The 21,184-nt window shown below is 38.5% G+C and overlaps 1 protein-coding gene and 1 long non-coding RNA gene across 4 annotated transcripts; one reads left to right on the top strand and one right to left on the bottom strand.

Moving 5' to 3' along the window:
* Positions 1-458: 458 nt before the first annotated feature.
* On the bottom strand, positions 459-12,109 carry SMNDC1 (survival motor neuron domain containing 1). Of its 3 annotated transcripts, XM_036265602.1 has the most exons (7): positions 11,934-12,060; positions 10,687-10,806; positions 7,683-7,872; positions 5,459-5,597; positions 4,684-4,845; positions 2,671-2,824; positions 459-2,196 (listed from the first exon to the last, which is right to left on the bottom strand). In XM_036265602.1, the coding sequence occupies exons 2-7, from the start codon at positions 10,804-10,806 to the stop codon at positions 2,059-2,061; spliced, it is 903 nt and encodes a 300-aa protein (XP_036121495.1). In that variant the 5' UTR covers positions 11,934-12,060; the 3' UTR covers positions 459-2,058. The 3 variants fall into 3 exon arrangements, with proteins under 3 accessions (XP_036121495.1, XP_036121497.1, XP_036121496.1); XM_036265603.1 differs by lacking the exon at positions 7,683-7,872 and having other exon boundaries at positions 958-2,196; positions 5,459-5,601; positions 11,934-12,109; XM_036265604.1 differs by lacking the exons at positions 10,687-10,806; positions 11,934-12,060 and having other exon boundaries at positions 5,459-5,601; positions 7,683-7,972.
* Positions 4,773-20,938, top strand: LOC118632468. The gene is made up of 3 exons (XR_004960034.1): positions 4,773-4,872; positions 10,711-10,823; positions 20,830-20,938. It is a non-coding gene; the product is annotated as an uncharacterized LOC118632468 (long non-coding RNA).
* The last annotated feature ends 246 nt before the right edge of the window (positions 20,939-21,184 follow it).

Genomic DNA, 21,184 nt, shown 5'->3' with positions numbered 1-21,184 from the left:
CTATTTTCAAAAAATGTTTTAGCCCTGGCCGGTTTGGCTCAGTGGTTAGTGTCGGTCCGCAGACCAGAGAGTCCCAGGTTCGGTTCCACTAAGGGCATGTACAGGAGGCAACCAGTCGATGTGTCCCTCTCACATCAATGTTTCTCTTTCCCTTTCTCTCCCTCCCACTCTACCTAAAGATAAATAGAAAAATAACACTGGGTGAGGATTAAAAAAATTTTTTTAAATAGTTTCCACTGCAATCCTTCAAGGATACTAATTATTAGTACGTTACAACTAGTAACAACAGCATTAATGTATTTTTTTTTATCCTCACCTAAGGATATTCTTACATTTATCTTCAGATACAGCAGGAGGGAGGGAGGGAGGGGAGAGAGAGAGAGAGAGAGAGAGAGAGAGAAACATCGATGTGAGACACATTGACTGGTTGCCACCCACATGAGCCCAGCTGGGGCCGGGGATGAACCACAACCAAGATATGTGCTGTCGGAGAGCAGTAGAGCATTAATCTAAATGGCCCCTTTTCTACTGTAATTTGTACCTTGTATTTACAAATTTTTCACCATTTATTCTATCCTATGTTCTCTCCCTGGTGGCCAAAAATTTAAGAATGAAAAATAATTTCCTGGGTCAGGAGGTGGAAGGGCAAGATGAAATATTCTACCTCTCACCACTATCCTCCTAAAAGTTTCAATTTACAAAAAAAATTTAAATTCGTGAAATAAAAAGTTTTATTTTCCCTTTATATCAAAAATTTACAGAAAACTCCACACAAAGCATAATTCCTTAAAATAAAACTAGTTTCCCTTCAGAATCCAATTTATGTCTAATGGGAGGGGGGAGTACATAAGGATTTATTGAAACCTTTATCATACTCATTCTCTTCTGTGGAAATGATGTGCAAGGACACTGAGACTTAATCATTATCAAAGACTTTACCTTTCTGATAACACACCCTGGAGATTTTAAAAACACTTTATTTAATAAAAGTTAAACATACAAAAACTGAAATTAACACATCCTAAAAATCACCATCTTCCATTAACAGGAAGACCTTTTTCTATGCATATATTTGGCTTAAACTCAACTCAGGATAACTGATGTTCACCTACACCAGCAAATGCTGACAACTTGATCTAGTTAACAAAAATGGCAAACTCAGCTACATGAACATAATATACAGGGAAATTATGGTCAGATTAATGCACAAGAAATACAGTAAATTTTTAATAATGAAACATTCAGTACTCTTGTTCATTAATTTAGCCTTGGTTTTTTTTCCTTTTTCTTTTTTTTACAAAAATAGTATCTACACTGTATACAGGGCTATACATTAGCTTTTTTCTCATATAAACATTTCACATCCAAAAAATGGTAGCACTACCATAAGTGAAAAACCAACACAGGAAAAAAGCAAACGTACACAAAAAAAAATTAGAAAACGTAGCTGGTCCTACATGGTTTCTTACATAAAACTAAAACTCGATGAAAAGAATAAAAGAGCTGGATACACTTCGAGATGACCTAATAGACTTAGGAAACAAGTTATGGAAGGAAAAACCTCAAAACAGACTTTGCCATTTACAAATTAATCTATTTTAGGCTTAATTGGCCAATAGCTAAATTATAGTTGAAGGAAAACAAAAAGATCTCTGTAGAAGTTTGGTGTTTTGCCTTGATGTTCCAGTGAATTGCTAGAATACGTCGTAAGTTCAAAGGTTCTGAAAGTTCCAAGTTAGGACTTTACAAAAAATATGGGGCCTGATATTAGGAAGATCAATAATTCATCTAAGTGCTTTATTTAAGCAGCATCTATCTAGAAAAGTTGCTAAATTTACCCAACAAACTGTGAGGAAACTGTGGTAGTAGTAATGAAGCAAGTTAAATGAATAGCAGTTATCAAATGCAATTTCTTCAAGTTTCATTCTATTGAAGTCAAACAAAGACGACAATGGTATCTTCCTTACTCATCTAACAAATAATTTACCTTTAGAAAAATATAAGGATAAAAAGGTAAATGTAAAGCCCTGCAGAGATGAAATCCAACAGTTTTTCTGATTATTGAGGCATCAAATGCCTGACATTATATTTAGAGGTATCTTGATACTGTGTCATAGGTTTATCAGCAATTCCACAAGTTCCTACTCCAACTTTGCCAGTTACACTCTCAGGTGAAGCAAAAATACTCCTCTTTACCTAAGGGAAATGAAACAGAAACCATTGTTCTTGATTAGCCTTGGAAACGATAAAAATCACAAAATACACTTAGAAGGAAAAGTACATCAAGGGAACCTGGGCTCTTTTAAATTAAATCTACCAGTGATGTCCATCATAAGAGGCATGTTAACGAAGCAAGTATGGTTCAACATTCTTCCTTTTAAGTGGTAAAATAGCAAATAATTTTTCAAATTTTAGTTTATAGAAGGAAAAAACCTAGATCTTCTGTAATTCTGATATAAATTCTCTCATTCATAGTGTTTCTATTGCAGAGACAGTAGCTAATGAAGATTTTTTTCAATAAGCCAAACTGAAGATTGAAGAGGATTTTGAATTTAAGATCCAGTATTTTTTAAAATTGATGTGTACCCCCTTTTTCATTTTAAAGTTATTTTAATGATAGTTGCACTTTTCATATTAACAAAGTATGAAAGTTGGTACAAATGTACTAACCTGGCCTTTTTTGTTTTTAGAATAGGCCCTGTTGTTGAACTGTTGCCATTTCACTTTCTGGTCCTCTCTCTCCTGCTCAAGTTCTTTTATTCTCTGTGCTTTTTTCAAAGCTTTCTTCTTTTTATATTCACGCTGCTGGGCAATCATTTCTTTTCTGTGTGGATATAACAACTAAATGTCAGCTCTTAAGATTTAAAAGATGATTTCCTTGAGGATATTTAGCAGTGCAAAAAAAAAGGAACTACCACACACACACACACAAAAACCCAGAACAAAAACTAATAAACTTAATACACTTCTCCCCATGAATAAAAGCACTAACATCAATGCCCATCACCCATCGCCACTAATAAATGTTTTTGAAATATCCTTGGACACGTTCAAACATAACAATAGTCTATTATCCATTTAAATCAAATATTTCAACTATGACTTTTTATTTGATGTTTACACAGCTCCTGCAAGTTGTTTTTTAGGAATAAGATGAGTGTCAACAGATGTCTAAACCTTCTATCAAGTTCTAACAGACAGCAAGTGTAATATGCTTACTTTGGGAAAAGTGTATGAAGAGATTAGATGAACATAAAACTTTATTTAATTTAGATTGGAAGAGCACAGCAGCACAAAGGGAAATAATAGCTAACGATTTTTAACACAAAAACTGGGGTTTTCCAAAAAATAGTGAAAATCAGAGCCTAAAGCTCTCACAATAAGTTCTGCTCAGTCAACACTGACTTCTCACCAAAATAGGATGAAGAAAGGTCTTTAAAAAGAGGCAATAAGATCTAGACTCCTTTGTAAAATCACCCCTATGAAGCTAAGTGTGGCTTTTTACACAGATGTCAAAAATTAAAAATAGAGATGTTACATCTGATTTTCTTATTGGGATGTTTAAATCAAATGTTATTTTACTAGACAATTTTCTTAAATTCAAATATACTTATAAAGCAACTTAAGTTTTGAAAACTTTGACAAATCCAAAAGATGGCAAATTGTAGCAAATATGCAGAAGTTAACCAAAATATTAATTCTGCCTCTTAAATACCTGTCAAACTGTACACTTCACCATCTTCACTCTACTACTCTCTGGGTTCTGGCCACCCATCTACACCTGGATCATAGTAGTAGCAGCCTTCTCTCTGCTGCCAGTGATCATTGGGAAGCTCAAATCTGATCACATATCTCCTCTACGTGAAATGCATCAGTGGCTTTCAAAAGCTTTTATGATCTGGCCACTACCTCTCTAACCACTCCTCTTGTCAAACCACCTAGCCTCAAGCCCCAAGGTTTTACCACAGGAATTATACTTCTATGTTCTAACCTTATTTTCCTTTTTAAAAGTAAACATTTATTGAGCTCTTAATGTGTGTCAAGAATAATGCTACATGCTTTATTAATGCTATCATGTAAAAGTAATAACCTCATAATTTAGATACTATTGTCCCTGCTTTACAGATGAGGAAAACAGAAGATAAGCAGCTTGCTCAAAGTCATACCTTCTAGTGCTTTAGCTGGCTAACTCCTTTCTTTTCAGATCTCTAACGTTTAGATGTCATTGTCTCAAAGAAATTTGCCCTAATGACTAAGTGCAGTTTAGGTACTGTTTCTTAGTTCCCTTAAAGTATTCATTATGTTTTCTTCATGACTTCTATACTTTATTATTAAAGTTCTTCTTTAATTATGTATTTTGTTGTCTAGACTATAAACTCAGTCAAGACAAGGCCCAAGTTGGTCTTCACTATTGTGGAACCCCAGCATCTGAGTTAGCAATAGTATACATAGTATCCACTTAATAAATATTTATTGAATACCTAAGTGGTAACCCAAATGCCCTCACCTTACCTAGACATATAAATACAGAGAATGAATGACCTTATATTGCTAATCTTCAAAATAATGGTAAACAATATTATAACCTTTTTAACCTAAACTAGCCTGGCACAGATTCTGCAGACCACCTCAAATACCCAAGTGGGGAAGATTACACATTAAAAATGCTAAAAGGTCACTTACTTAGACATGGGTTTGCTTCCACTGTCCTCCTTTGCCTTCCTTCCTTCTTCTACAGGCTTGAGGTTCAACAGTGGAGTCACTTCAGCATTGCCATAGCCAGCAAAGGTGATTGCAGCGGTGCCGTTTTCTTCATCTATCTCCTCAATCTCCGCTTCATAACACCTGTAAAGATATCATGGCTGTAAGCAGGTGAGTAAAGGTTTAGTACTCAGCCTACAAGACTTATACTGCAGTGATTCAACTATTACACGTGTCTAAAATGAAAGTTCTATAATCAAATGGCCCTTAGGCAAAGATAATATAAGAGTGGTTGGAGTTGGCCATCTGCTATCCTAGAAGGAAGTCCTAATCAATATTTGCCAAGAAAGTCCCTTACATGTCTACTAAATGTGCTTTAGTCAATCTCTTTGAGAAAATATATTTCTCATAGGAGTAATTTCAGTGTGCACTATTCCTAAACATCTAAGATAGCCAACCATTCACTCAATTTTCAAGTTGAGAAAAAAAAGTTTCGATTATTTTTTTAAATATCCATTCATTTTCCTCTGCTTTTAGTTTTCTTTCCTCTAGGATCCTAGCCATTCTTCTGCCCCAAAACTTAATCCAAAGCTAAAACCTAAACTGTATTAATGGTAACCACCCAAGAATTAAATTGGCTCTATTAACCACATTGGCTATACAGAAAGATCAAAATAGGGTAGTTCAAACTGAATAAAAACATCTTACCATTGTATTTTATTATTTCATGTTATAGTTAGTTTTTTTCTACACTTACTGTCCATCTTCACTCCAGATTGCCATACACTTGTCCCCTACTTTCCATGAATGAGTGGGCTGACTAGAAGCAAAACAGTCTGAACTTGCAAGAGTTTCTGAAGGTTGAGTTGACAGAAGGTCTTTGGTTAGTTCTATAACTTCCTAAAAAGAAAAACCAAAAATCCTATTATTTTTATAAGTCACATTGTCACCTATTTTTAACAAGCAAGTTCTTTCCATTTTTGGTGACGACAGCTCTCTCACCATACAGCATTTAAATACTCTACATATTTATTTGCAATTTATAACAAAATTATGATGTAGATACTGTGATTATCCCCATGAAGAAACTAAGATACAGTATTTTATACAGAGGTGAAGGTGGGATTTAAACTCAGACAATTGCCTTTCGACTTAAAAAGAAAACAGGGTTGACTTGAGCTTGTGCCACGCATGATGTGTGTCAAGTTTAGCTGAATAGCTCTCTGTAAAGATGAGAAACAGTCAATTATGAAGGACTGAGCTAGATTCAAGTCACTTTGATCCCATATCTACGTCCTGTATATTTCATATAACTGTATTGTTTTACAGGGTATTACAATACTATTAACTGCCTAGCTAACATGCCCCACATACCCACAAACCCCAAAACACTTGAAGCAGCCTTATTACTGTAGTAATAAAAATGTTCCTGCTCATATAGATTTCTACTAAAATACTGTAGGCATGTCTGGCCAGTGTGGCTCAGTGGTTGAGCATCAGCCCATGCATCAAGAGGTCACTGGTTCAACTCCCCATCAGGGCACATGCCCAGGTTGTGGGCCTGATCCCCAGTGGGGGGTGGGGCACGCAGGAGGCAGCCAATCAATGTTCTCTCTCATCCATGTGTCTCTCTCCCTTACTCCCTCTTCCTCTTTAAAAATCAATGAAGAAAAAAAATTAAAATACTGTAGGCATATGTAAAAAGCCATTAGTCTTCCTATTCACTTATAAAACTTACCTCATCCAGGTAAGCAAGTTACCAGGTTTAATTTAAAATATCCCAATACCTTAACATTAAGCACATTAGCACAGCTTCATTTAAAAGGAAAAAGTAAATGTTCACACACAGAACAAGTAGTATCTTTCTGTGTGGCAAATGTTTTTTTTTGTAATTCAGACTTATACTTATTGGCTTCATTCAAAGGTATTTGGTAGGGCTGGTTTAAAAAACCTATGAAATAGTACAAATTGATAGATCTGCTACCTGTCTGCTGTATTTTTACTCTAATGATGACCCATATTATGCATAATCTTATCTGATTTAAGAACCTGCATACCTGTTCCCCTCCTATTGCATACAAAATATCTTAAAACATCACACTGTGTATTTTGGGAGAAAAATTAGCAAGTTAAACCCTGTACTGAGTTTCTTCTGGCTCCCACTGAGGTTTTATAAATAGTGTTCTGGTTCAGTAGCCAAGAAAGTTAAATATTACCTCTCATCTAAGATTCTAAATCTTCTTGGCTATTTCTGAAAAACGAATATTTGAACCTAAAAAAAGAGGGAATGTTAAGGCCTTGAAGAAAGATTAGTTTTGTGAATTAAAAAATTTTGCGAATAAAAAAACTAGAAAACTCAAGTTTGAGTTAAAAATTCAGTATAGTAGTATCTTTAATGAAGTTTTATTAGGTGCCAAGTAGCCATTCAAATACCTTTTAATTAGATGAACCTTTGCAAATAAAGCAAAGAACTTCCAAATAAATATATCATGCTATACAAAAGAGAGTAAATTATCCAGTCTTGTTTTTAATAAACCACATTTAGGGCCAGGAATGTAATCTAATATAAGCCTGACTCAAGAGTCCATACAACCTCTATCATTAAATAATTCCATCTAATTAGTGATCATTTACCTACTAAAGCACAAACATGAATTCTGCATTTGTAGGTGGCAGATTTGGAACTCTATTGCTCTTAGGATAGAATACCTTCCTACTATATTCTCACACGGAAATACATTTTTACCAAAGGTAAAAAGGGTCCTGAAAAGCTATACATATTATAAAGAATTTTCAGAGCTCTGAACTTTTTAAAAATTCCACAGCATTTATCCCTAATTGTCCTTTTACTTTGCCATATTTTACATGCCCCGCCCAACAAACTATGAAGACCCTTCTGAATTTTGTCCTTCACATGTGCATATGGACCAAAGTATTAGAGAAACTATTTTATGTATGAGGGGGTTCTTAAAGGTACATACCATTAATTACTTTTCCTCCCCCAAGTCTGAGTTCTGAAACTGCTCCTTCATTGACAGATGGGCAGCAGTTACAGTAATCGGCAATTCCAGGAAGCATCAGATGTTGTGATCTACATATCAGCAGGTCAAAGGGGATGCACTCAAGCACTCTGCTTACTGAAGGAAGGCGTTTCGGGGATGCAGAGAGCCACTGTAATATATGAGACAAGTGACTTGACCCCTGCCTCCTTTAGAACCAGTTTTATTCAGCAAAACAGCTTAATAAATTGACTATTTCTGTGATTATCATAGACTGCTTGGGGAGCTAGTCAGCTAGCTAGCCTGGATTTTACTATACCCACTTTTTTAAGTGAAAAAAGAAAGGCAATTAGAACTTCAGTAGATCAATTTGCTGCCTGCTGAGTAACTTTATTCTAGAGAAAAGACAGTATATAAAGAGATAAAAATGGAAGCCTTACTGGCAAAATGGAAGTCATTGAAAATACGCAGAAAGAGTATTTGTCATAAATGAAAGGGCAAACAAATTCATAACCAGAATAAGGACATTCCATAAGAGGGACACAAGAAAACAAAGGAGGCCACAAACTATCAGTCTGAACAGACTTCTCAGCAAACATAAAAGGCAGAATTAAATATCAATGACCAGAAGAACATCCCAGACAGCAGAGAAGGAAAAAAAAAAAAAAAAAAATTAAACCCATGCTAAATAAAAGCTGTGACTGTAGTCAATGAAGACAATAATAACTAGATAAAAGCAGAGATCTAAACACTTTTCAGAATTTATCTAATCTTAAATGATGCCTTCCATCTTTCAATAGTTTTTAATTCAAAAGAGACCTAAATCTAGTAACCAAAATGATAAATTTTTCATTATAAATTAAGAGGAAAAGAAACCAATCAAGTTTGGCCAGGAAAAAACATTCGGTATTATTACTACCTTAAGTGTTAGAAGTTAAGCTTCTAAATCTGTGCCATACAATAAGGTAGTCATATGGGGCTACTTAATTAAATAAAATCAAAATTTCGTATTATTAGCCACCCTAGCCATATTTCAAATATTCAATAGCCATATGTGCTTAGTGGCTACAATACCATAGAGCAGATATAGAATATTTCCATCAATACAGAAAGTTCTATTGTACAGTGGTGTTCTAAACAGTTACAGAAAAATGATTATTTTATAGTTAAATGAGCCCCCCCAGGGCATTATTAACTGAATCCTAAGTAAACCATTTTCATACTTACAAGGTCTACCACAATGGTCTCTCTCCCTATGGTACTTCCACAGATCATTTCACTATAAGACAAGTTAGTCTACCCAGGGTCTGACAATTCATTCTAGAAATATAAAAAATCATAATCATGCTGTTTCAACCTTCACTCCCAACTTCCCCTTGACCAGATCCACATACACTCTTTCTCTCACTGCCCAAGAGGCAATGTAGGCACATTGTACTCAATGGTTCATCTTCCTGAAAGAAAAAGAGGACTGCTTTTAAAATGGTAAAAGATGAAAGGGGCATGCCAGGATCTCTCTTTGAGGCAAGAAGTTGGCCTGAGAGTGGGAAAAATTGCTCCACAAACGTTTTTTATTGACTAGCACCCTGATATCTACTGGTCTGACTTCTACATATTGAAAAAGGATCCTGTTTTCAAAAATAACTTACCATTGCAACGTCATGAAATTTTAGCCTAAATCTAGAATTTGAACCTGAAAATGTTCAACATCTTACTTATGCCAAGATAAGCTCTTTCAGAATCCTGAATCTGGACTCCATGTCAAATAATTTTCATTTGTTTGCAGTTCTAATATCCCTAAATTGTTAATCATTTTAATTTTTTGGCATTTATCTTCAGATGGAATGGGAGGGAGAGGGAGGACGAGAGAGAGAAACATCGATGTGAGAGAGACACATCCAGTGGTTGCCACCCACACAGGGCCGGGGACAAACTGCAACCGAGGTACATGCCCTTAGCGGGAACCGAACCCGGGACTCTCTGGTCCGCAGGCTGATGCTCTAACCGCTGAGCCAAACCGGCCAGGGCAAATTGTTAATCATTTTAATGGGCAAAAGATGCTAGAGAGGTAAAGGATTACTTAGATAAGACAAAGATGATTCAAGTTTTGTACTGAATCAGTACAGAAAGCCATCTAATCAAAACACCTTTTAAAACTATACAAAGCAGGTTCAAAATTTTAAGTTCTCAATACTGTTAAGATGAAAAGTCATATATATTTACAAATCTTATATGTGAAGTTTTTATTAATCGACCTAGTATTCTGAGAAACAGATATTTACTGTTATGACTTTGTCTTGAAATCCCCCTGCTCCCGCTCATAAAAGCAGGTGTCATTATCTACTGATCTTGATCTCTCCATGACAAACAAGATTCCTTTCACATAGATTCAATTTAACTTCAACAAGTGTCAACAACTACCCTTAAGTTCAAACATTATGTAACACTTATGCAGAAAACAAGTATCTTCTACATATTTTTATGTGTTTTCAATACAAGGTGTTACCTGCTAGCTTTGATACACACAAACACACACTCACATTTTCAAAGAATCATGTGGCATTAAAAAGAAGCTTAATCAAGTTTTATTTTTCTCCTTTAATTTCAGTTATTTTTTAACTAAATTTAGTTATTTTTTTAACTAAATTTCCTTTGCCAGGTCTTGAAATGTAAACGCACTTGCCATTGTAAAGTTATACGTATCTCTTCTTTAGTAAGTTTGACAGACTTCTAAAGTCAATTTATTATTTGAGCACACAAGATTTGCATAACAAAGGGCAATGCTTCACACATGTTGATGTATGCATACTGAGGAAACAACTTCTACAAGCCATGTATACCTATGCGAATATACACAAAGAAAGGGGATAAACACCACCTCCATGGGGAGCTTTGGAAACCTATAGATTCTAAGCAATAAATCATTTGAAAACCATAGAACTATTCTTTTTGAATAATTTAACTATAAGTGTCCCCTCATACTTACTTGTAAATCTTTCTTTAATTTTAGCAAATCTTCATTTTCTCCATTTCCAGACAGTGCAGCTTCGACTTGCTGGAGTTGAGCTTTGTAGCTTGCCAGCTGTTTTGCTAGATCCTCTGACATCTGGAGGGGAAAAAAGGGTAAGGCCATGAAAACAAACAAACACAAAAATAAATAATTCCCAGTCTGCCTGAATTAACCTTACCAATTTTGCTCCCAGTCATTATATATAATTCATTGCAGCTTGGTTTATCACCATCACCTCTACTCTTAGTTCAGAGAAAAGCTGATGAGAGGAAAAAGAATTTCTAATTTTCTTTAAACTTCAGTAATAAGGCACTGTGTTGCGTTCATTTAAAAGAGTTGTTATATCTTCACCTGCTCCTCTCCCCCAAAACAATCTGTTGGAAGAGTGAACACTTCTAAAAAAAAATATTTAGAAGCACTGAAAAACACTTCCAACACCAAACATAAATGGCGTTTGGATTAACTACACAAATAACTCTCTGTAGATAAATTATTCTATGAATGAGTGTGTTTAAATTTCATTAAGCAGAAGTCTTTCACGCAGCCCCTTGAACAGCGCCGGCGGATTTCCTTGGGTGAAAGACCCAGCAGATACTCTCCCTATTCGGCAGTCCAAGGACCGTGCCTTTCACCAAATCCTCCTGCTCCTGAAAGGCCACGAGAGAGGCCTTTCTGGACTAACAGCAAACACTCGGGGCTTTAGAGGACGCCCCGGCCTTACAGTGCGCGTCCAACGACAGCCTGGAATCTGGAAGGGCTCCAGGGAGGCGACAACAAGCCGGGCTGCTCCGCTCCGCACCCCTGTACCCCCGCCTCTAAGCCCGCCACAACTTGGCCGATGATTTCAGACCTCGAAACCCAAACATCAGCTTCCAAGGAAACCGAACGCAGAACCGGGCGGATGCCCACGGTGCCGGGACCCCACACCCCCAAACAGGCTCCACCCAAAACGGCCGAGGTTGTCCTTCAGAGGCCTCCCGCGCCCCAAGCCCCCTCGACGGGTTCCCCGGGTTAGCCAGGTTCGCCGCCACGGCCCGGAAGCCCCAAGTCCGGCCGGGGCCGCTCAGGGCTCAACTCCGGGTGGCAGAGGAGGCCCGGGCTCCTAACACTGTTGCCGGCGCCAGGCCTCTCCAGCGCGGTCGGCTGCCGGCCTCGGGCCTCCTTCGACTTGGGAGAGGCCGGGGCCGGCGAGGCCTTCCTCTCTCCCTCGCGGGGTTTGTTACCTTGTGTGGGGTTGGGGGCGGGGCGGCGGGAAGGGGTCGGGGCAAATGAGCCCAGGGGTGGCAGCGGCGGTAGCAGCAGCAGCAGCTAGGAAAATTTCCGAGGCGACAACAAGGCGACTCGTCTGAAAAGAACTCGGTCGGCGATGAGGGGGAGGGGAGGAAAGCCGGGCACTGGGAGGAGGAAAAGACAGAGGCGGGCGAAATCTCGCGAGAAGTTAAAAACCCTCGCGAGAGGCCGCCCGTGTCACGTGACTCTTAGCGCCCACTGGGCGGCGTTAGAGACGCAGAGTGGGGCGGGGTTTAGTAGGAAGGAAGTGGCGTAGCTGGCCTGCGCCCGGCAGGGGCAGTTTTGTCTTACCAGTTCCGGCTGGGAGAGGGGAAGTCGTGCGGTTCCTGTGGGACTGGGTGTTGGCGGTCCCTTCTTGAGGTTCACTAGGGAGTTAATCGCGTGGACCGCCTTAGGCGAGCAGTGCTGGGAGATGGCGGTAACGGGTTTAATGCAGCATTCGTACTAGTAGCTCTCAAAGTGTGGTCCCCTTACCGGTAGCGTCAGCATGGCCTGGTAATATATTACAACTGCAGAGTTTCAGTACACACCCCATATAGGTATCAGAAACGCTGGGATTGAGTTTAGCAACCTGTTTGTTGTTTTGTTAATCCTCACCCGAGGATATTAGGGAGAGAGAGAAACATCGATGTGACTGATTGGCTGCCTCCCAAATGACCCGGCTGGGGCGGGATTTATTGCAGCCACCTTCCGCGACCCTTGGATCTGTGGGCCACCCTTGGGTCCCTGGGCCGCTGCTCCAACGACTGAGCCAAACCAGCCGGGGGTGGGGGGGGTAGCAACCTGTTTAAACAAGCCCTCCAGGTGAAACCAAAGTCCTGTCAAGTTTTAGAACCATTGATTTTTATAATAATAATAACCTTAGTAGCAGCAACAAAAAAACTAAATAAATTGTGGCAGAACCTAGTGGAGATTGATTTATTTAAAGCCTATCTTGTTAGAACCCACGTGATTTAAGTTAATTATATAGGTTAATCTTGCTTGATAGGGAACGTTCCTCAAGATATAGTCTTAAGTGATAAACAGTGGTGTGGTTACTTCCGTTTATATTTTAAAAGAAATGTGCAGTAAGGGTGCATGTTTCTAATATATATTATATTACTTCTGAACGGGTACACGAACCTACTCAGAGATCTGGAGTGGAAGTCAAATGTTTTCACTGATTACCCTTTTTACTAAAAACCCTTTTTTTTCATACGTATATGATTTTTCCCCCAGTTAAACTAGTTATAAAACATAAAGACTTGGGACACAAAGAAGCTGCTATATGAATGCCAGGAAAGAAAGAATCTTCTCCAGGAGATTGGGGTCTGTTGCTAGAACCTTAAGAAGGTCCTCTTCTCAGATGGAATAACTCTTTTGGATATGACATCTTGCCTTTGTGCCTTCTTGTTTGTTTGTATGTTTTTAAGGGGCCTTCCCTTTTCTTCCCTACTTACCCACACATATTCCTCACATTGAGTCAGGTAATCTGCAGAGATGGAAACCAGGTTTGTGATGACTGGAGTGGCAATTTGCAAGAATCGAAAATGCGGCAGAGGGCAGCAGTGTGTAGCTATAGCATTAAGGGGGAAGACAAACCAGAAAGGAATTTTTCCTTAATATGTAGTAGAAATTTGTTTAAAATATAATGTAGTTTTTGACAACTGCTCTTATTCGAATTGTGTATTAAAACTGCCAGAAGGATTTTCCTTGAATATAAAATAAACTTTATAGTTGTGTAAACCTCCCCCCCCCCCAAAAAAAAACATTTAGGAAAATATTTCTTATAAACTCCAGTATAGATTTCTTTATCCTCTTGATAGTTTTTGCTTTCAGGATTGATTTTATTCTCTCCCTCTGTGCAATGTAGATTATATTTGGAAAGAAGCTACATTGAATTGTAGTTCCTCGCAAAGAGATGGTAACATCTGTATAACAGGCAGTTTTTACATGTGTTTATTTAATTTTCACAATGATTTTATGTGCTACTAAAGACAAAACTGGAGCAAATATAAACTTTGATTTAAGAGTGATACATCAAATAGGTGTTCTGACTTCCCACCTCCTTTGAAGTGTCAACATCTACTTATAGTGTCTGGTTTTTAAAACATTCTCATTCAAATGTAATCGTATTTATTCTTCAAAAAGAGTCATCTAAAGTCACTAGTTCTTTAAATCTGGTATTTATTTTATTGAAAACTGGTAGTAAGTAAAATTTAAAGGCTCCAAGTTGTCATCAAAATACACAGCTATTTCACTTTTACTTATATTTCTTTCAAAGAAAAATTTTAAACTGCTAAAGAAAATTAAGGTATAGCAGCTACCTTTGGAAATGTGCCAGTCCACTGCAGGGCCCAATAAACTAATACAGTGCGTGTTGGTTAAATAAGGAGATTGCATTATTTAATTATCTTTTATTGTATTCCTTCCTGACTAAGAGTAGCCCCAGATTTGCCTACTTTTTTTTTTTTCTTTTTGCTCTTGACAAATGCCTGAAGGGGTGGATTAGAGATGTGTACATAGTCATAATAATTGCTTATGCTCTTTGTCCTCTTTAGTCATAATAGGTATTTTGACTGTTTAGATGGAGATTTGCTTCAGGGCATGCTACTGCCTTTTTGTATTTATTGGGTATTTTGGGGTACAGTGCATTGAAAACATAGCCTGGATGACTTACATGGCATCATTCATTTAAGGTTGATGGAAAAACAACTGTAAATGGACTCTGACTAGTGCAGGTGTCCATCAGTCATAGCATTCCTGATTTGTTCATGGGAGTCTGCATTGCGTTGCTAGTCTCAGGATGTGCATCTCCAGCTATTCTGTTTTATGTGTAACACTAAAGAACAGAAAACAGAAAGCAAGAATTCATTCAGTTTGGAAAAGATGGTCTGAGGCTTTACAAGGATCAGAAGTGGCAAAGTCATTCAAAGTTCTATAGACCTATTTGAAAGTGGTGTTTAATAGTACTCTTACATTCTTTGTGGGATATATTCTGAGGGCAAAAAGAACGAAAACTCAGTCACAGATGTATTGCTAACAGTACTATTGATAATGTAATTTTGAAACTTTCATGCCTACTATAGATAAAGTAAATAATATATTTATGTTAGTTAAAACTTAAGAGGGAAGAAAAATAGAAAATAAAGCGTTTTTGGGGGGGCGTGGGAGAAGCCCTCTGATGACTTGTTTATATATTTCCTAGATGTAATGTTACCCCAGATATAGGAGAGTGCCCATATCTTGATATCTAGATACCATTCCCCACAAAAGAAACAGCATTTCTCCGAGAAATGTTTGATTTCAGGTCTCAGGCCCAGAAAGTACAATTGTGAGCCTGGAACATCTTGCCAGAAAGCAAAGAAGTGCCCCAAAACTAATAGGACCAAGTCAAAAGTTCATAGACCGGCTTGAAGGGCTCTCCTAGCCAGATGTGAGTCAATGAGAGTAAAAAGAATAATGACTATATATTATAAAAGCATTGGATATTTTTTTTTTTAGTCTATAAATCCAGTGATCATCAAAATCAAAGGTGGGGGAAGGGATTCTTTATAGAATAATGCCAGCCAATAAAAGTAGGTGGAATGAGAGAATTGGAGAAATCACCATGTGCATTCCCCAATGATTTAGGCACAGGTCATCATCCACAGAAGCTAAAACCCATCTTGTAAAAGGAGGTAGGGAAAAGAAGGATATTTGCACAATGTCAGAGTATCACTCCACAGATTACTTAATAATTACAAATAGGAAGATATACCTTATAATGAAGAAATTCAACAGTCACCAGCTTAACCTAATGATCACATTTACCACCACTAATGTTGGAACAACCAGACTTTGTAGGCCTCTTGATTTGATGCATTGTTATGTAACAGCATCACCTTTGAAGGAATTGTGCCAAAAATACTTAACCTCAATACAGTCAAGCCTTTTGACCCACATTACAGTTTACAGGAAATACGGGAATAGAGGATCAAGTAAACTGACTAGGGGAAAACTCCAAACAGTTCCAGAATGTGGAACATTCTTTAAGAAAACTGACCTAAATTCTTCAAAAGTTACTGTCATTAGAAATAGTGGAAGACTGCTTGAGATTGGGACAAAAGACATATCAATGAAATGTAATGGGTAGATCTTGATTGAGTGTTGATTTTGAGAAACAAAGCTATAAAAGAAATTTTAAGGACACTTTGGGAAATTTGAATATGGACTGGATATTAGATGATACTGAATTGTTAATTTTATTAGGTGTGAAATTTATGTAGATTACTTATGAGAATATCCTATTCAGGGATGAAGGGGCATAATACCTATAACATACCTTCAAATGATTCAGCCAAAAATTATATAAAGTTGTACAAAATTTGTGTGTGTATGAATATATATATTCATATGTATAAATCATATATATGTATATATGGAGAGAGACAATTAAAATGGCAAAATGTTAACAGTTATTATGGAAGGATATATGTGTTCATTGTACTAGTCTTTTTCTGTATGTTTAAAACATTTTCAAAATAAAAAGATGGAGAAAAGTGTTCATAGACTAGAATAGTTGTGAGGGGTGTTATGTGTTTGGAGAATGGTGAGGGAAAGCAGCAAATAGTCGAGGGACAACTTAAGAGCCAGCAGTAGCTGAACAATTCAGAAGAAATATGGAAAAGTACAAAGGCCTATATGGTTGTCAGAAACAAAAGGCTGTAAAAAGCCAGATTGGTCAAGGCTTAGCAGGAAGATGTGGGCAGTGGAGGCAGAAACAGTCACAGGATCTCTTTGAAGGCCAGGAAGGAAAGCATGAGAAATAATTACTTTGACTTCCCCACATACAGGAGAGACTCCAGTGGGCCTTGCCCTCTGATGTGGTGACCAGAGCTTTTTTCATTTTTTGGCCCTGTTTGGCTTTCTCATATAATATCCTCTAGCAGTAGCCTTAAAATGGTCTTTTAAACCCGGTGTTAATTGGATTCATCTGCATTACAGCCCCTAAAAGTACCTTCTTTATCTGGATGTTTCCCACCCACACATTCATGTCACCAGTTTATGTATTTATGCTAAAAAAAAAAGTTTATTTATCACAGATAAAGCCTGGAACATAACACACCACTTTTATTGCACAGTGAATAATAGAACAATCTTTTCTTAAGGGTACGTATATCAACCTGCAGGTAGTATGGGATACACGTTCCCAAATGTAAAGAGGAAAAAGGAGACAATTAACATGACTTTCCAGAAGCCAAAATGAGACCCAAAGTTTTACCCCATTAAGACTATTGGCCCAGCCCTGGCCAGTTTGGCTAGCGGTTAGAGCGTCAGCCTGCAGTCCAGAGAGACCCGGGTTCGGTTTCCACTAAGGGCACGTGGTACCTCGGTTGCACTTTGTACCCGGCCCTGGTTGGTCGTGCAGGTGGCAGCCACTCGATGAGTCCTTTCACGTCGATGTTTCTCTCTCTCTCTTCCTCTCCCTCTCTCCCACTCTATCTGAACAAAGAATGGAAAAATGTCCTCGGGTGAGGATAAAAAAAAAAGACTATTGGCCCATACTTTAACGTTGTCACATATAGCCATTTTATTGATACAGTGTCAGCAGTTAAAAAAAAAATTACAAAATGGAGGCCTTAATGCTCAAAGAACCCATTAGGTGGCAGTGAGGACACAGGCATCTTTTGAGGTCTCACGACCCACCCCCCGCCCAGTGATGAAACCTTAGTGAAAGCAGCTTTGCGGGGCAGTAGACAGGAAGAGAAACAAACAGCCAAAAACGATGGTTTATGGTGTCCAAGTAATGTAGGACTGATAGATACTTGTACTCAATTCCTGTCCTTAGTTTTAATATACACGTTTTCATTTGTCCTTGTGCTATGATTCTTTTAATGAAATAACTATATCCAACGTCCTTTAGATCATTTGTGTGAAGTGTGGCTCATTGTGTTCAAGACCCACTACCTTTGATAACAGTTTTTTTTATAGTGACATCCTCATTCTCTGTAATTGGTGCTCAAGAAAAGCTGTTTATGGACCTGGTAGGTGTCACAGTTTGGGGTTCCAGGGAAAAGTACTCTGAGATTTTTGTGCAAGAGGTTTGTTGGGGAATGAATGCTCTTGGGAACATCACCTGTGAGAGGTAACAAAACAGCACTGGGCAGAGGGAGAAGCTGCTGTGATGAAGTTGCAGCAGGGGCCTCAGCCAATCTTCTGGGAGCTTTAGAGTTGGGATGGCCCTTCAGAGATGCCCGCTCCACCCACACACACCTTAAGTTAAGGGAGCCAGGACTTTATACCCAGCCCCAAACGATCAACCAATAGATGCAGGCTGCCCTTGTGAAAGGGCTAAGAGTAATCCAGCTGAAAACTGTCAGCCAGCAACACTCCCTAGGTCTAGGAGAATGAGAACCTCAGTCCTCAAGGGGGAATCTGGGCAACGCAACACAGCATCCCCTATTTTTGGCATCTCTGATGCTGCTTCTCTCCCAGAAGCTACCCATATTAGAAACCGTGAAACAATGTCACCTTCTCAGTTCTGTTTTCCTCGCATTAAAAGCTAATGGAAAAATGCTGCGGCACTTTCTGCAGATGATATCATGTTTGTTTCAAATTGATTTCTGATATGTATATTTTATGCTGTAGTATAGCTTGCTGAGGCATGAGCATCTCAGGTACAAAGACTAAGCATTTCCTCTGTTGAAGAATGCTCCAAAAATTGTTGGCACAATTGGTGATTATTTATTCCAGCACACCAAAAGCCATTAGGGTGAATTTTATTATTTTTTTTAAAGGAATAAATAATATTTACTGAAAATAGCCTCTTTGCAGAAAGAAAATGCATAATCGACTATTTATAAAGAAGTTTATAAATTTATATTTTTGCCTGACTTTGTTGCCTTTTGTATTCTGTGACACTGAGGCTCTTCCTAACTTTTTGCCAGTTTCAGCTAAAGGAATCACTTTTCCCCCATATACAGTAGTCATCTGAGTAACTCTACTGTCTCAGAGTCTTCCAGATGTTTGTATTCCCTCTTCTCCATGCTGCAGACAGGCCGTCGTCATTTCTCACCTAGCTTGATGCAGTAGACTAAGAATGGGATTTCTTCCCTGAGATGCATCTTCCACACGTGGCTGCCAGATTGATCTTCTGGAAACACTAAACATGCCTACACTTACCTGTTACAATCTTAACTTGTTAGCCCACCATATAAGGCCACTGATGATATGGCCACAGTCTGCTTCTCTGCCTGAGCACTGACCACATACATTCTCCATGTACAAACCTGCCCTACTCTTTTTTTTTTTTTATCCTCACCCGAGGACATTTTTTGTTCAGATAGAGTAGGAGAGAGAGAGAGAGAGAGAAACATCGACGTGAAAGGGACACATCGAGTGGCTGCCACCCGCACGGCCAACCAGGGCCAGGGACAAACTGCAACCAAGGTACATGCCCTCAGCGGGAACCAAACCCGGGTCTCTCGGGACCACAGGCTGATGCTCTAACCGCTGAGCCAAACCGGCCAGGGCTGCTCTGCTCTTTCTTGCCTTACTGGTTGGCCTCTCATGCTCTTCCCTACTTCCTGCCTGGAAGAGTATTATTAAAGACCTAGTTCCGATGGAGCGTTGATGACTGCTCACCAGCTTCCACAGGCAGAGCTCCTTGCTTGTCTCTTCTCTATTAGTATTTTTACATCTAGTAAGAGCACCCTGGACTGTTGGGGTTTAGAACAAAGTTCCTCTAGGCAGAGTTCCTCTAGGCCCCCAAAGGGCAGTGGTGACATCTTGTCCTTTGCATCTTGAACACTTGGCAAGGTGTGCCTGGCACTGGTAGAATTGAAAACATGGAAGAAGCAAACTTTTGATAGCAGTGAACATTATATTTTACTTTGGAGAATATTCTAAAGATTTCTTGTAATTGGTGTTATATTTCTCTAACACATGGGCACATGCTATCAGTTTCTTCATAGGTTATTACTATAGTAAGATACAAGGAGTTAATGTTTTGAAGCATTTTCTTGGTGAAGAGAACTTTTAATTGATCCTAATTAATGGTGTGTCTCTTCCCAGGCAGTTGACATTTGTTTTTGCTGGTAAGGATATATATAGGAAAAACAGGATTGTAATAGCTTGATTATAAGCAATTTAATCAGTGTATCTCTGGTTTACTTTTTTTAGTGTTACTGATTAGCCACCTAATTTGATGCTTTCTCCACAGGCAGAGTGAAGTAGAACCAGTTAACCCAACAGTCAATGGAAGAACAAAATTTATGCAACTGAGATAAGAAAGTGTCTACACTTTATTTTATTTTATTTTATTTTTATTATCCTCACCTGAGGACATTTTTCCATTTTTTTGTTCAGATAGAGTGGGAGGGAGGGAGAGAGAGAGAAACATCGACATGAAAGGGACACATCGAGTGGCTGACACCCGCACAACCAACCAGGGCTGGGGACAAACTGCAACCGAGATATGCACCCTTAAGCAGGAACCAAACCTGGGTCTCTCTGGACCGCAGGCCGATGCTCTAACTGCTGAGCCAAACCAGCCAGGGCGAAAGTGTCTACACTTTATAGATCTATATAGCCATTTGTCTTGTGGTTATGAAAAGTATTCAACACAGAGCCCATGTTCATTTACTCTTTTCCTGTGACTTGTAAAGAACCTAGGGTAAAGTCATGTTACTTTTTTCTTTCCCATCTGGAAAAAAAAAAGGATATTCCCCTTTATCATCATAAGACAAACAATGTGAATATAATAGCTGCTTCTAACAGTTTGTGAGCCTAGATTAAATGGTCATGGGGTTTTTTTATTGTAATTGATATTGTATTTCATCTTACTGTTTTCTTTTGCACTATTCTCAGATCTCTGTCTTATGATCAAAGGGAGAGGAGGCGTGTCAACATGCTTGCCCATGAAACAGCACACAGGACCTGGGACCTGTAGTTCTGCCTCTCTAGCTGTGAGACCTGCAGGAGGAAGATCTTAACTTCGGTGGGCCCACATTTCCTAATTATGTTTCCTTGCAGCCCTGAGACTCTGTGATTCTTCAATTTATAAGAAGTCAAGAAAGCTGACTACGCTCTTCTCTAATTAACCCAGTCCATAGATAATTACTTGACCCTACCCTCATCTCTCCTTGCTCTGAATTTCTTCTGAGGTATATCAGGGCTACATAGTCTAACCCATACTGGTTCTCTGATGGTAAGCTCTAATAAT

This window comes from Molossus molossus, unplaced genomic scaffold (genome assembly GCF_014108415.1).
Source record: "Molossus molossus isolate mMolMol1 unplaced genomic scaffold, mMolMol1.p scaffold_m16_p_17, whole genome shotgun sequence".
Lineage (NCBI taxonomy): Eukaryota > Metazoa > Chordata > Mammalia > Chiroptera > Molossidae > Molossus > Molossus molossus.
The sequence above is the reverse complement of the archived record's forward strand: the minus strand, read 5'-3'. Positions and strand labels throughout refer to the sequence as shown.